Raw genomic sequence first — 14598 nt, 5'->3', positions numbered from 1 at the left:
TTAATAAGCAGTACTAATTTTGCTGTACATAGTTGCCACTGTATGATTGGGTAGGGGCAGAATATGCCTTATACACAAATCTGCTCAGAATCTGGAAAGGCAAAAGCTGTGGTGCACGAAGGCAATGCTCTACCATTCTCTCTTCAGAACATACCATGGACACAAAGCAATCAGAGGCCACCTGAAAAAGCTCTGGTAAACTTCTGCAGTTTGTTGCCACAACTTTGATGTAGAAACCTGTTAAGACTGCACTGAGCACACAACAGCCTCTGGTTCTCTCCTGTTAATAAGGTGCAGAGCATTCATTCTCCACATGCAAAATTCCAAGCACTCAGCCAAATTGAAAGAGAAATACAGTAGACATTCCATGTTTCCTTCTTTTCTTTGGTGTGTTTTTTTTTTTTATAATGCCCGCAAGCATCTACAGATGTGATCCCATGTAATGATGCCTGTGGCCTTAAGTTGGAATTATTTGCAAACAGCAGGATCTCTTGGCAGAAGAGATGGCACTTGCTGTGTTAGGAAAGCTGTGCCCCTAACCCCATGTTTAGTTCACACCTATGGCCTGTTGAAATTGGCACAGATAATTTCAAGTGGGAACAGTGCCAGCATGACAGATGGGAGGGAATGCAGGCATGCCAGAAAACCAGTATGTTCATCAGGTCTGAACATTAGGGACAGAGCACTTTCCAAGAATTTAGAAATGTCAGGCTGTCCAGAGTTTCTGTACTTTAGGTACAGAATATAAGAATATATGATCTCTTTTGTAACTATGAGCAAAATTAACTAGAGTAATTTAAAAAGAGCTCATCTGAGCCATGAAAAACATGACAGTAGTCAGCTGAATTAGAACAACTGTTTCTCCAGATTCAGATTGGCACCAGGTCCTAGAGGGTAGAACCTGTGCATCCGAGTCAAAATGATTCCACAGGTTTTCTGCTAAGTGGTTTAGACTGAAGAGCTTTCGGATGATAATGAATATTCTTCATTTATACAATGCCTTTCAGGCAGTGATCCCAAAGCAATTTGCAAGTATATGAGAGTATAAGATTTTAAACTAATAGTTGGAATGTATGTCACTTACAATTAAGCAAATGAATCTTGCATGCATTAATGGGCTATAGTCCCATCTCCCCTCCCACCTGGGATTATAAACTGGAATTATATTTTCTACAGGCAGGGTGGAGGAAGACAAAATCCTGATAGATCACAGTATCACAGTATGTTTGAGATTGGAAGGGACCTCAAAGATCGTCTAGTCCAATCCCCCAATACATGTGTGATACATGTGTGTCCTGCTTTTGCTCTTTACATGGCCCAGATAGCCATAACAGATCAGTTATCCAAAACACTAATTTAATCTCCAGAGAAGAATTAGTGATTTCTATGTTTTTTGAGCACCAGACAGCTACCTTTCCTATTTCTCTTTTCAGACTGTGAACAGCCAAAATATGTTGCCCAAAAAGACTTGCCTATGATCATTGACATTATTCTGAGAAACAGGAAGAACAAAAAATCTCACAGAAATAGCTCAAGTACCGTTGTTTAAAAACTAAGAATCTGGTGTTGCAATTTCCCCTGCACAAAAAGTCTGTACCTTCAGAAGAGCCCACTAACAAAATATCCCTCCCTTTTGAGTTTCCTTACCTTCAGCAACCAAAATTTATGGATACTTTTGGAAATGCCAGCTCTAATATGGCCGAAGTCTTGGCTGTTTGCGCTGTTCACTGGATCTGTGTTTTATCAGAAAGTGTGTATCACATGAAAGGTGGTGTAACTGGGTTGACAACATTGTGTTCTAACCGGTGCAGGTAATAGTGGCAACTCACAGCTGAACTTCGTTCTCTGTTAAAAAGGTGTTTGATACTATTAGTAAGAATAAAAAGCATTGGTGAATTTATTTTCATTTAATCCAGTGATATTCTGTAAACTAGAAATCTATGTAGTTGTCTTTTCTGGCAAGGCTACCTTGGAGCCTTGGTCTCACTTTCCACTAGAATCCAGTAGCCAGGATAAAGATGAGAACACCCCTTTTCCATGCTGAATTTCTACTGTAGCAGAATAGTTTTCCTTTTGACACATCCCATTCAGATGCATATTGGCTATGGTAGTAGTAGACCCTACATATATTATCATTGTGCCATTTAAAGCAGACTCAAAACCGACATGACAGGGATGATCATGATTTTTGATTCAAATTGCATCAGTGGTCTCAACACTATTAGCATACTTTCAGAATCTTGCTAACTATGAATGTGGTATGATGTTTGTGGCTAATGCCATCAGTTTCTAGGACTCGGGTGTCAAAATAATCAATGCACTGTTAAGCAGAATGCTCTACAGCCTAAATTAGCCCTACTTTGTTAATTACCTTTGGCTCTCTACTAAAAGGAGCTGTTAAGACTAAAACAAAACTAACTTTAGCAAAAAAACAGCTTGGGTAAGTACTCTGGGAGACAAAGATCACTCAAAAACCAGAATTTTCCCTTTCCCCTGTAATGAAGAAGTTTACAATTACGAGAAAAAAACTTTTATCATCTGCTTTCCTATAAAGCATCACTTTCAAGCCAGCCAACTCAGCAATCAAAATTCCCAACATTATTTATGTCAAGATTTGCCAACTACTAATAATCAAAAAGTTAACCAGGTACTAAGAATGTGTTACCAAGAGAATTTCTACTTAAAGTAGAGCCATCTAATAATAGTTTCACTACTTCTTCCCAGAGCTAATTTGGTTTAAATATTCTGAAGCATATTAATTCTGCTCAATATACCTTCTTTCCACAAGCCATTGCTCCAGTTACCTGAGAGGACCTATGCAGTCCTGAATGGGAAGATTCAGCCACTCTGTTGTGAATGGAAGAGGCAGGAGTGCAAGATACTCTCTGGACTGAAACATGGCCCAGGTTGCAAAAAACACTGAAAAACCCTGACTTTGTAAATCAATATCAATCAATGCCTTGTAAAGTGCACCATAAATCTGGAAGTTCTAGAGAGATAACCCTGAGGTAATGACACCACTTTAAAAACATTTCAAAAACATTAGGACAGTCTCAGGCCTTTGATCCAATTTCATCCTTTGGGGCTCTTCCAACAATTAAGGGTTATTGGAATGTATTGGTTTTCCAGACATACCTCCTCTTCAAAACAGACTTAAGACAAAAACAAACAAAAACCACAAACAAACAAAAAACCCACAACTAGTGTGAGTGTGTGACATGCTCTGAGGTAATAACCCTCTTCTGGGATCTAAAATTTAACCTGAAGGAATAGGTTTCAACCTAAAGGAGAACTTTTTATTTAGGCTTTGGACAACGACTAGCCAAGATTTCTCCTTCAGCAAATATAGAACAGATATCCATCTTTTATAAGTTATTAATAATAAATGTTGAATTCTAACAGACCCTGTGGTGCAAAGCACTCTGGACATACTCATTTATTCAGCATGGTACAGGATTTCACTTGCTCAATTGAACCAGCCTGCAACTGCCAAAATTCATCTGTATCTGGAGGAAAATCAACCCATATCTGCCAGGCAGACATGCCAGTTTACAGGTAGTGTGCCCAGTTTCCTTATTACCCGCTTTCTGGATGGCAAACTGAACAGATATAAGGCCTGATAGATCTCTTTAAGAAGTCACCAGAAAAATGCCATTTGTATGCAACGTCTGTTGCGCTGATACTCATGTGCTGTAGCAATCACAGTCCGATATGTACAAATAACAATTCATTTCAGCATTGTAAAGTGAAACTGCATGTCACTGCAGAACTGATCCATTCAAGGTGTACCTGGGAAATGAGCTGCTCAGCAGTGAAGATGAAACAGACTGTTGATCTTCTAACAATAAGGTCAAAATGACTGGGACAATCCTTATGGTCTTCAGAAGGCTTGGGAAATCTGTGATGATCTTTCTCTTTCCTTTCTGGGAATGGAGAAGGCCACACTAGTGAACCACAGCTAGTGGTCACTTGCTGTTCTCGCTGCTCTGCCATAAACCTGGGTCAGCAGGGAGGGAGCTGTGGGAGGGAAGTGGAGTGGCTCTTCAGGCTCCATGTACTGCTCAAACAGCCGCATTGGCTCTTCTTCGCCAGAGGCAAAATGGGGAGGAAACCTCCTCTGGCAGCCTTGACTACTGCCCACATGCATAACTGCTTCTGTCTGGGAGAGAGAGTTGAAAAACTGGGAATCTCTTCTAGGATAAAATAAAATCTCTTCTAAGATAAAATTCTAAGTAGAATAGACTTTCAGAAATGTGGTGAGCGATTAGAAGCTACTCTGCTCTTTAGTGCACCAATGCACTTCCTTGGGGATCTAGCAGCAGGTCAACCAGACAGGAAACAGCATGAGATTTAACAGAAGGTTGTTTTTTTGGTTTTGTGTGGGTGTTGGTTGGTTGGTTCGTTTTTTGGGGGGTTTTTTAATGAAGATCTACTTGAATTAAGCTCAACACAGTCCTAGATTCAATAACTCTCTTCTCACTCCTCCCAAAAGCAACAGCTGAGTTATGTGTAAATGTAATATCAGCTGTTATGTCTTAAAAGCAACATTAAGCAAGTGTTTAATGGTGTTTTTCATGTCATTCAGATGAAACAGGTTCTGAATGCATTTTTTTGCAAAACATACCAGGGTGGCAATTGTGACAGAGGAGGGTACTTTCTTCACAAAAGAACAGGTTTTCCATTTAACACTTTCTTGAATCCACGTGACTTCATGCTGTGTGTATACAGAAGTATAATGTCCACTTTCTTCTCCATTCAGGAGAGCTGCAGGAATCCATTCCATGCTGGAGGCCCAGATCACAAGGTTTCCAAGAATAAAACATGTCTATAACTGCTGTGCTTCCTCCCAGGAACAAGTGAATTTCTTTGTTGTGAACGGCATGCGCACTGCTACACTTAAGGGAAGTACACTACTGCATCGATCGCAAACACCATATGTACAGCAACGTGTTACATTTAATCATTCCACCAATACAGCTGCCAGGTTTACTTTATGGTTTTATTCATGGTGCTGGAAGTGTTCGTTACCACAATGGCATGTAAATGGCATTTTTTTTTTAAGTGAAAAGCTCTGCCTAACCATTAAAGGTTTTTACCATTGATACTTATTTCCTACTTAGTGCTTGTCTACAGAAGAACCATTCAGCAGGCACTGCAGATCTGCCCATTTGCCTCAGCTCCCAAAAAACGGGTGTAAGACATGAAAAGGAAAAAAAGAAAGTAACAAAAAAAGGGGCAACTTACAACCCCTTTTGCTGGCCTTCATAGACTCTCTTCTTGCTGCTCTGTTACCAAGACTCTGGAAGGACCCCCAAACAAAACCAAGCTTGCTGTTGGGACTGCGGCAGGGAGCAGAAAGCTGGGGAATTCAAACCGTACAGCTGTCTCTCACCTCAGAACCTACAACTGGTACAGCTCCACTGCACCCAAGGATCAGAAGACACTCCAGGGCAGGTTACAAAAGCAATGTTATTGTCACCATTAGTATGCAGCTGTTCAAAGTGCCTATTGACCATGTTTGCTGGTGGGTGTTCAGGTTGCTGATATGGAGTATGTCTCAGCTACATGGCACCTGTGGCTTGGTCAGTGACAGCAACATCAACAGGCCATGTAAGTTTACAGGAGGCCAGCAGCTCACTCCTAGGACACCATGCTATGTTCCCATCACAGAATGAAATGTACGTATCTTCTTATTCTTGCCTTTGCAGACAGACTATTTTAAAATTTAAATTTATTTTTATGGTGCAGATTATATCAAATAAAAGTTTTGCAACAACTTAAATATATGTGTCCCAGAGTTTTACCCAAAACATGGATTTTTCTGCATTTTTCCTACATGGCACCAATACTGCTAACAGTGGCAATTGACCATTAAAATAATGATCCCCCATACCAAATGAAAAGTATCAATGTGTGATTAAAGCAGGAAATCTTGGGAACACATGCTCAGCTCAGTAATGATAATCTTGTTTGGATAAAGATGACTGAAAAAGGATGTTAAGTGGGCATGAAACTGCTCATGGGTGGATGAGAAACAAGCTGGATGTGACCCAACAATGTGTGCTCATAGCCCAGAAAGTCAGCTGTACCCTGGGCTGCATCAAAATAAGTGTGACCAGCATGTCAAGGGAGATGATTCTGACACTTTACCCAGCTCTTGTTTGACCCCACCTACAGTACTGCATCCAGCTCTGGGGTCCCCAACATAAGGATATGGACCTGTTGGAGGTGGTCCAGAGGAGGGCCATGACGATAATCACAGGGCTGGAACATCTCTCCTATAGAGACAGGTTGAGAGAGTTGGGGTTGTTCAGTCTGGAGAAGGTTCTGGGGAGACCTTATTGCAGCCTTTAAGTACTAAAAAGGGGGCCTATAAGGAAGATTGGGACAGATTTATTAGTAGGGCTTGTTGTGATAGGACAAGGACTAATGGTTTTAAAGAGGGTATATTTAGACTAGATGTAAGGAATTTTTTACAATGAAGGTGGTGAAACATTGGGGTGAAACATTCTGGGCCCATTTTTCCCAGAATGCTGGTAGATGCGCCATCCCTATAAACACTCAAAGTGAGGCTGGACAGGGCTCTGAGCAACCTGATGTAGTTGAAGATGACCCTGCTCATTGCAGACGGTTGGACTAGATGACCTTTGAAGGTCCCTTCCCACCCCAACTATTTCATAATCACGCAAAAAATTACTCATTAAATAATAGGGCCTTTTTGAAGACTTAAGGTGTTCTTGGATGTGCCATTTTTCTGTCTGTGACTCACGCCCTGGTGGGACCCGAAGAAATCTGGTGTTTCTGTGGCCTGTGAACGTCCCACACGCTGACAGAAGCAGCAGCTCCAGCCCAGCACCAGCGTTCCCGGACACGGGCGTTGCTCTGCCCTTCCTCACCAGGCCGGGGAGGCTTCTCCGCGCCGCAGCTCCTTAAAGCTCTCCCGGTCACGGGCTCACCCCGCATCGCTTCGCCCCCAGGGCGAAGCGCCCCCACCCGCCCGCTCCCCTGCCGCAGGCCCCGAACGCGGGTCACAGCGGCAGCGAGGCCGCCGGCCTGGATCTGATGTGTGGTCTTCAACCCTGGCTAACGGCTCTAACGGCCCTAACGGCCAACCTCGTGACCTAGCTCCCGGCGACCGCCGCGAATGCGCCGTCACCGCGACCGCCCCGCGGCTGCGCCTCCCGCCGCTGCCATAGTGCCGGTCCAAAGTGACCTTGGCGCCGCGCCCCGCCCTCTTCCGCCGCGCTGCATCCGGGCGCTCGCCGCCGGCCCCGCCGCGCCTGCGCAGAGTTGCCCCAGCCCGTCGGCTCTGAGGTGCGGCAGCCGCAGCGGGTGAGTGGTAGCGCCGCGCCATCCGTTCCCATCGCCGCCCCCGCCCGTCGCCCTGTCACCCTCTCCCTCTCTCCGCAGAGACACCGGATTGTGGCCCCCGGGACGCCTCCCGCTAAGATGTTCGCCTGCGCCAAGCTCGCCACCTCGCCCTCCCTGGTGAGTGGGGGTGCCCGGGCCCGCGGGAGGCGCCTGGGCCTCTTCGCCGGCCGTGTCCTGAGCTGCACCGGGGCGGCGGGGGACCCTGGGTGGGCAGGGGTTAGGCGGGCCTCCGAGCCCCGCGGCAGAGCCCTAGGACGAGTCTGTACCGAGGGCTGCCCACTCGAGTGCGGAGGGCGAGGAGGGGCGGCCAGCTGCGGCAGGGCCGGTTCTCCTTCCCGCCTCCTTGGTGTGGGCCAGGGCCCTTTGCCAAGGCGAGGGTCCTTCCCACAGTAGCGGCGAAGGGGGAGGGTAGCGCTGCGAAAGCTGCTAGGCCTGGTGTGCTCAGCTCCTTGCTGTAGGTCAAACTCCAGCCTGTCACTTGTCCTATGTAAGGCCGGGGTATTTTGCCCTTGCAGAGACGAAGGACTGCCCTGCTTCAAAATGTCCTCTTTAGCCTGCAGAATGGATCTTTTGGCATGGTGCAGGCACAGGTTTCCCCTGGAGGAAGAGCTTTGTGCAAGAACTGATATGACCTTAGGCTGCTGGAAGCCCAAGGACACAAGCAGGCCGCTTGTGAAAGAGGATTCATTCATTTATGCCTCGCTAGATTTAGAAGTCTAGGTTATGCCTGTGCATTTAACATCTTTGGAATTCTTTTTGATGGCTTTTATTTTTTCATTCTGAATTGTGTATTACTGCAGGCTGGTCTGCCTGGCTTTTTTGTTGCTATTTTGCTACGATTTCTGTTAGTATAATACATGTACAGGTTCATTGAATGAGGTAGTTATTCACAGTAACATCTCTTGAAAATAGTGCTATCAAATTGCATGGCAGTGTTTGCTTCTGTATCGTTTATTGTATATCCAGCTATGCAAAGATTGCTGTCTTTCAAGTAAGACAAATGGCTTACTGTATAACAGCCTTCTAGTCTTAAATATTATTGTACAGGAACAGCTGGGATCAAATGTTTCTTTTTTCATAGCTTTTTACCTTCTCTTTCAGATCCGTGCTGGATCAAGAGTCTTGTACAGACCAATTTCGGCATCTGTGTTGTCTAGGCCAGAGGTCAAGACTGGAGAGGTACCTTATAAACAAAATTCTGTATCTTCCTAAATTACCTGGTGAGCCTAAATGTCCTCAACCTAGAGTTCACTTGTACTAACTTAAGCATCTATAGTGTGAAATTTACTTTAAGTTAAACACCAAATAATACTTGTTGCTGCCTTACTGTTTCCCCTGAGAAGTCTTTTACATTTAAAGTTGACTGCTTTCAGGTGGAGCGGATAACATTCTGAAGTTTTTAACTCTTAGTTATAGTCTTATCACTTGGAGGAGGAACTAGACATTGGATCTAACACAGCTTTTAAAACTGCAAAATAACACTATCAAGATGGTCATAGAAAATGATCTGTGTCTGAATATAATGCTTTTTCATGTTTTGTTTTCTTAGGGCAACTCAACACTTAATGGGGCCCAAAATACTGTTTCCCGACTAGCACTTAGAGAATTCCAGACTAGTGCTATCAGCAGGGACATTGACACTGCTGCCAAATTTATTGGTGCTGGTGCTGCCACAGTAGGTGTGGCTGGTTCTGGTGCTGGTATTGGAACAGTCTTCGGTAGTCTAATCATTGGTTATGCCAGGTAATCAATCTCTCTCTTACAAAACTCTTGAATTGCATGCAGATTTATCTTGAGACAGCACCTGCAGATAAGCTGTAGTAAGGATAATTACTATTCATTATAAACATGGCTAAATGACATCATATGGAACTGTATCATGTTCATCAGGATGGCTGTATTGTTAAATTCAGAACTTTGTACACTCTACCTGGAGAAGAGACATGAAAGAAATGAGATCATTAGACTTGGTCAGTGTTTCAGTCACCGAAGTCCAATGTTTCAGCATTCAGTTCCTGAACTGAATTAAAAATCAAGACTGGATCTTTTCCCACCTGAGAGGGGAGGAGAAGTCCTAAAGAGAAACTGTATGAAAACTGATAATAAGTAATGTGTGTTGTATGCTTTACACTAAGCAGACAGGATTGTTATTTAGAAACAGATGCTTAATTAATTTTTTCTAATGTGTTCAGCTTTGCTTCTCAGAATGTGTAATTACTTTATCAAATGAGTGACCATTCCTTCTAGAAGTCTGAAGGGGGTGAGGGTGGGGGTTTAATAGCAGGGATGAACTTCTTCCAGATAAGTTGACAATATACCTGTGGTATGAATAGTTCACTTGGTATAATGGAAGAGCAGAACCAATACAGGCACAGAAAAGCTTCGTTGAAGGTTTCATGTTCTTCATCATTTCTTTCAGCCAGTCAAGTTTTATTTCTTAATGATTTTTAAGCCCTACTGAAGACAAGGAAGTTCACTTTCCCACTTGATGAAACGTCAAGTGTTTTCAGTACAAAATTAACATCTGTTTTGAATTTGGCATGAATATGCCAATAAGAGATTGTAGAACATTACTCATAGTATTATGTTGAAGGGTTTTTTTTTTCTCTACCACACACTTGGAGGGATAATTCATTGCATTTTTGCAATGAACTGGTCTGTATTTCTTTTTTTGCTCTAGGTGGTTTTAGTTCCTATATTTGTCTGAGAGCTACTTAAAATGTTACATACAAACTTCCTTGGAATATAGTTCTAACATCACAGATGCAAAATAGATTTATAAAGCATAGTGCTGATAGTTCCTGCAGGGGAAGATGCAGAGAAGTCAAATTCAAAGGCATACATGAATGTAATCACAAAAAAAGTGTTCATTTGGAAAAGCCATATACAATCTGCATAACCTGAATCTAGTCTTAATTGCCAAGTCATTTGTCTTCAGTGAAATGCTTACCAAGAATTACTTTTGCTTGGATTTATTGGGTTTTCCTGTAGTGGAACCTATGGCAAGGAAGTATGAGGTTCTGAATCTTTCAGATGCATTGAACTGTATGAAAAATATCTTGATTGTAAAGATAAAAGGTCTTACACCTTCACTTTCTTTTAGAAATCCTTCTCTGAAGCAGCAGCTGTTCTCATATGCTATCCTGGGATTCGCCCTGTCTGAAGCTATGGGTCTGTTCTGTCTGATGGTTGCTTTCTTGATCCTATTTGCCATGTGAAAGGAGATCTGCCTGTAATATTGGCATTGGAATGTAACTCTGCATTTTATGGGACTCCCAAAATGTTGGTGTCATGGAAATTGATGCTATTTCCAAAGTCATTTCATTAAAGATAACAACTTCAACTGTCAACCTGTTTCCTGCATTTATTGTCTTTCTCGCTAGAGTATCTGGAAGACAGCATGTTTTCATTCAGTCAACATGCATTCCTCCTGATAATGGGATACCACACAGGGCTCTTCAAACAATCACTTCAAGTCAAACATTTTATTTATTAATATGTGTAGGAGTGCCACTTACTTGTTCAAGTGGTAAATCTTTGAAAGATCAAAGAATTTTCCACTTGGTTCTGAGCAGTGTCCCAGTAGAATGAAATTAACTACTGCTTTAGATTGGCTCAAGGCATTTAATTGTGGTACATTGATGCTATACATTTAATTAGTTACTGCATTCTTGGCATCACCTAATTGAAAGGGAGAACTTGCAGCTTCCTAATTTTGTAAAGTCAGCCTTCTGTTATCTCCCAAATTTTTTTAAGAGCAGTAGGATCAAAGCATTTTTAATAACAAAATATCTGTAGTATCAAGCTTTGCTTCTCACAGTGTCTGCCTTTTAACAATCTAAATGCGTTTACGGTGTTCTCTACACTTACAGAAACGTACTCTGAGCTACTACATACTAATCTGGTGGGGAGGTTGATGGCATCTCACACTTTATTTAGAATATTAAATAGATCTGATCACTCAACAAATAGAAGCTGAACTTTGGAAGGTGGTGAGCAAGCATGTTACAAGCTCTGTCATCTTGCTGTTAAATGGGTAATTATGGAATTGAATCTAGGAAACTGTACTGTAAGCTGCTTATTTCTAGGGAAATGGAGAAATGACTAGTGGCTATCAGGACAGTGTAAGGTGCAGGTAAGAACTTTATTTTCATCTGAATTCAAATTGCCAGTGGCCCTATAGTCTAATTTGGACCTAGCATGAGAAGCTACTTTCCCTGTATGTTCTTAGGAGAAAATGGTCATCTGATCAGAAGGATTAAAAGTTGCCATGTAAATCCTTTTATATACGTGAGGTTTAGGAGTGTAGAATATGCAGCATCTTTAAATATTCATCTCTAGCACTATATTAGTTGTGCTTTATGTGATTAGGTGTGGAAGTAGACTTTTTGGGGGGTGAGGGAAGGGTAGGAGGTAAAGCATATTGCAGCTATCTTCCATGTGTTCTGTACTTACACCAGAGATTTTTAGGAACTTACCATTATCCATTCTCATAACTAATTTCTGTTACAGAGCTGACATGCAGTGCATTTGCCCTGGATGAAAGGCAGATAATTAGAATCCTCTGCTAAAACTCATTTGTCTACTGCTATCCTTCTGGCGGGTGATGAACTTTGCTGCTTTTTTTTTTTTTTTGTACCATAGAAATCAGGTGACAATCCATTTTTCCTAATATTGTGGACTAGCCTAGTGAACTAGCTTAATTCAAACTTCAGGTTTCCATACTGCTGGGATTTGGCTAAACAAGGATCTTAAAACTTGTCTTGGTCAAACCTAGCTCCATCTCAATTAAGCATACTTAGCAATTTGTTTACATATAAAATGGCTTTGTTGGGTTACCATTGTGTGTTTTGGTGTAGAGGAAGTTGTGGCTAAGCTACTGCTCCCCAACCTTAATAAGAAGGCTGTCTGAGTCACCATGAGCTCCTTGAATCAGATTTGAGTAACGGTTTCTGGATTTACATCCCATCTTTTCCCATGTGGTTCATCCTGAAAACATGTATCCTTTTCCCTACAATCAGCATTGTCTGAAAGCCAGCAGACATCTCAGGTAACTCTGTATATAGATGTAAAGCCTGTCTATTTTAGTAGTAGCGTCTCTTCAAGCTCGTTACTTTTTGACACACTCTTAGACTAGTGAACATGGGCCAAACCCAAGCAAAATTGCTCTTAGTTTATGCCAATCTTAATACTTCAGTGTTACAGATAAAGACTAATCAAGGTCTTTCAAAACATGGCAACAAGCCTTCATGCAGGGGATTATCCTCCTTATAGACAATAAGGGGCTTAGGAGCACTGGGCAGATTTTTGTATCTGAATAATCGCAGGACACACTGACCATTGCTTTATTTTCATTGCTCTTGAAAAATGGAGCTTAGTCTTGCTGGTTACTTGAGCACTTCAACAGCTCAGGCAGTTTGAGTGGTCTTACCAAAAAATCTCTTGAGTTTTCCTAAAATGTCCACAAAAGAAACAACTATAGTTGTGTAAAAGATTAAACTTTTTTCTTCTTAATCATTCTTTGCAGTGGTTAGGCAGCAGCAAGCTATCTAAAAGGACTTGACCTTCAGCATAAGAGTTTATATTCAGAAATCTTTTTTGTAGGTCAGAGAAACCAGATACACAGTTTCAAAAGGTGATACTGTAGGCTTCATTTTCCTGAAACCTTTGTCAGTTTTTCTGATGTGGACCATACTGACCTTAGACACTGTCAGCTTGGGAAGATTCATGTTTTAGATACTACAGACCCAAAGACTCTGCTCGTGTTTCAGTGTTGAAGAGGGAGCTGGCTGGAGCAGAGATCTTCATTGTTGCTAATAACTTGCCTGCTGTTCCTGTAAACCCACCATGCTCATGTGTAATGAAAGTAATGTTTGTTACCAATTATGTTCTTAAATTACTGCTGCAGGTAAGTAAAAGTGATTCATCCTTTCCATCCTGCTGCTTTCCCTCTCATTTTTTGTGCCTGTTTCAGGCTGAGGAAGAGCAAAGGACTTGCAGTTTCAGTTCTCTGTCTGTTCAGGACTGACTCTGCTGTGTGATGGTAGATCTCAACCGCTAAAAATCCTTGTTTCCAATAGAGCTCTTAGTTGCTCTATGAAGGAGGAAGTAAGATCTCTGTTCCTCTCTTCTCTGCAGTTATGTTTGAGCCCTTCACAAGATGCTTATGGTAAAGAATAATTCCACCTCTCAGTAAGCTGTACTTTTATGCAGTGTTTTTTATCCCACCTTATCTCAAAGAACTTTGCAAAAGTGCTGTACAGTGCCCACCCAATTTACAAGAAGTGAAACATACTGTATAATATTTTGGAAATTTAGGGAAACTTAGATGTAATTTACTGTACTTAACACTTATTTTCTTCTTTTTTAGAAGTTTTTTGGTGTTTTTTTTGGTGGTGGTTTGGTTTTTATATTCATAGTTTCCTACTCTCATGTCAGTCTCAGAGCAAGAAAAATTATACACAGACACAGAATTAAAACTTCATCTGTGATTCAGAGCACACACTAGCTAAATTGTGTTACCATATATGACTCTATTTTTTTAACTCATCCAAAATACTAGTTACTTCCGAGTTAAATTTAGGTAAAGATGCTTCCCTTCTTTGTACAGCGCTGCAGCATTTTTGATTCAGTGTTAAATAGGGTGAATGTTAAGTGAAGTATGACTTCAGGCATGCACCCAGGTCCATCTGCAGAGATGTGGTAGGTACGGAGATGGGGAAACCAAAGGAATTCAGCCGGTGCCTGGCTTTGGAGGGCTGGTCATTCCCAAACCGTTGTGACAAGTGGATCAAGCGCTGGCACAGACCAAAGCCCTGCGGTGGGTGAGTCTGTCCCTGCTGCCAGCCCTCACGCAGCAACGGGTGGGTGCTTTGTCCTCCGAGCTCCCCTCTCCCCTCAGCTGCACGAATTCCTACCCGCAGCGGATTCACTGACACGCGGGACCGGACGCGGTTCGGCTTGGCGCTGATGGCAGATGTGTCCAGGCGTGACAGGGGCAGGAGCACGTGGGGTTCGCCGCGGTGGGCACTGGACAACGGTTCGAAGCAACCAACCGGTCTCCGAGACGTGAGCGCTGCCGTCAGCACCGAGCAGCGCCCGGGCGGGCCCAGCGGCACCTGCTCAGCCACCGGCGCGGCCCCGCCCGGCCACACCCGGGCGCTGGGCGCTTCCGGCCACGCCCTCCTCAGCCGCCCCGCCGACATGGCCCAATCAGCGGCGTGCGCT

The 14598-nt window shown here is 42.8% G+C and overlaps 1 protein-coding gene across 1 annotated transcript; it reads left to right on the top strand.

Annotated features, from left to right (window-relative positions):
* Positions 1-7148: 7148 nt before the first annotated feature.
* On the top strand, positions 7149-10721 carry ATP5MC3 (ATP synthase membrane subunit c locus 3). The gene is made up of 5 exons (XM_065068846.1): positions 7149-7332; positions 7411-7488; positions 8473-8550; positions 8921-9114; positions 10475-10721. The coding sequence occupies exons 2-5, from the start codon at positions 7450-7452 to the stop codon at positions 10587-10589; spliced, it is 426 nt and encodes a 141-aa protein (XP_064924918.1). The 5' UTR covers positions 7149-7332; positions 7411-7449; the 3' UTR covers positions 10590-10721.
* Positions 10722-14598: the final 3877 nt, after the last annotated feature.

The sequence above is a fragment of the Columba livia genome, chromosome 7, assembly GCF_036013475.1.
Source record: "Columba livia isolate bColLiv1 breed racing homer chromosome 7, bColLiv1.pat.W.v2, whole genome shotgun sequence".
In the NCBI taxonomy this organism is placed as follows: domain Eukaryota; kingdom Metazoa; phylum Chordata; class Aves; order Columbiformes; family Columbidae; genus Columba; species Columba livia.
Note: the sequence above shows the minus strand (reverse complement) of the source record. Positions and strands in the feature narration are given on the sequence as shown.

Coding starts and splice junctions, on each gene's coding strand:
- ATP5MC3 (XM_065068846.1), top strand. CDS start 7,450: ATGTTCGCCTGCGCCAAGCTCGCCACCTCGCCCTCCCTG. Junction 7,489..8,472: donor TCGCCACCTCGCCCTCCCTG/GTGAGTGGGGGT, acceptor CTTCTCTTTCAG/ATCCGTGCTGGATCAAGAGT. Junction 9,115..10,474: donor CTAATCATTGGTTATGCCAG/GTAATCAATCTC, acceptor ACTTTCTTTTAG/AAATCCTTCTCTGAAGCAGC.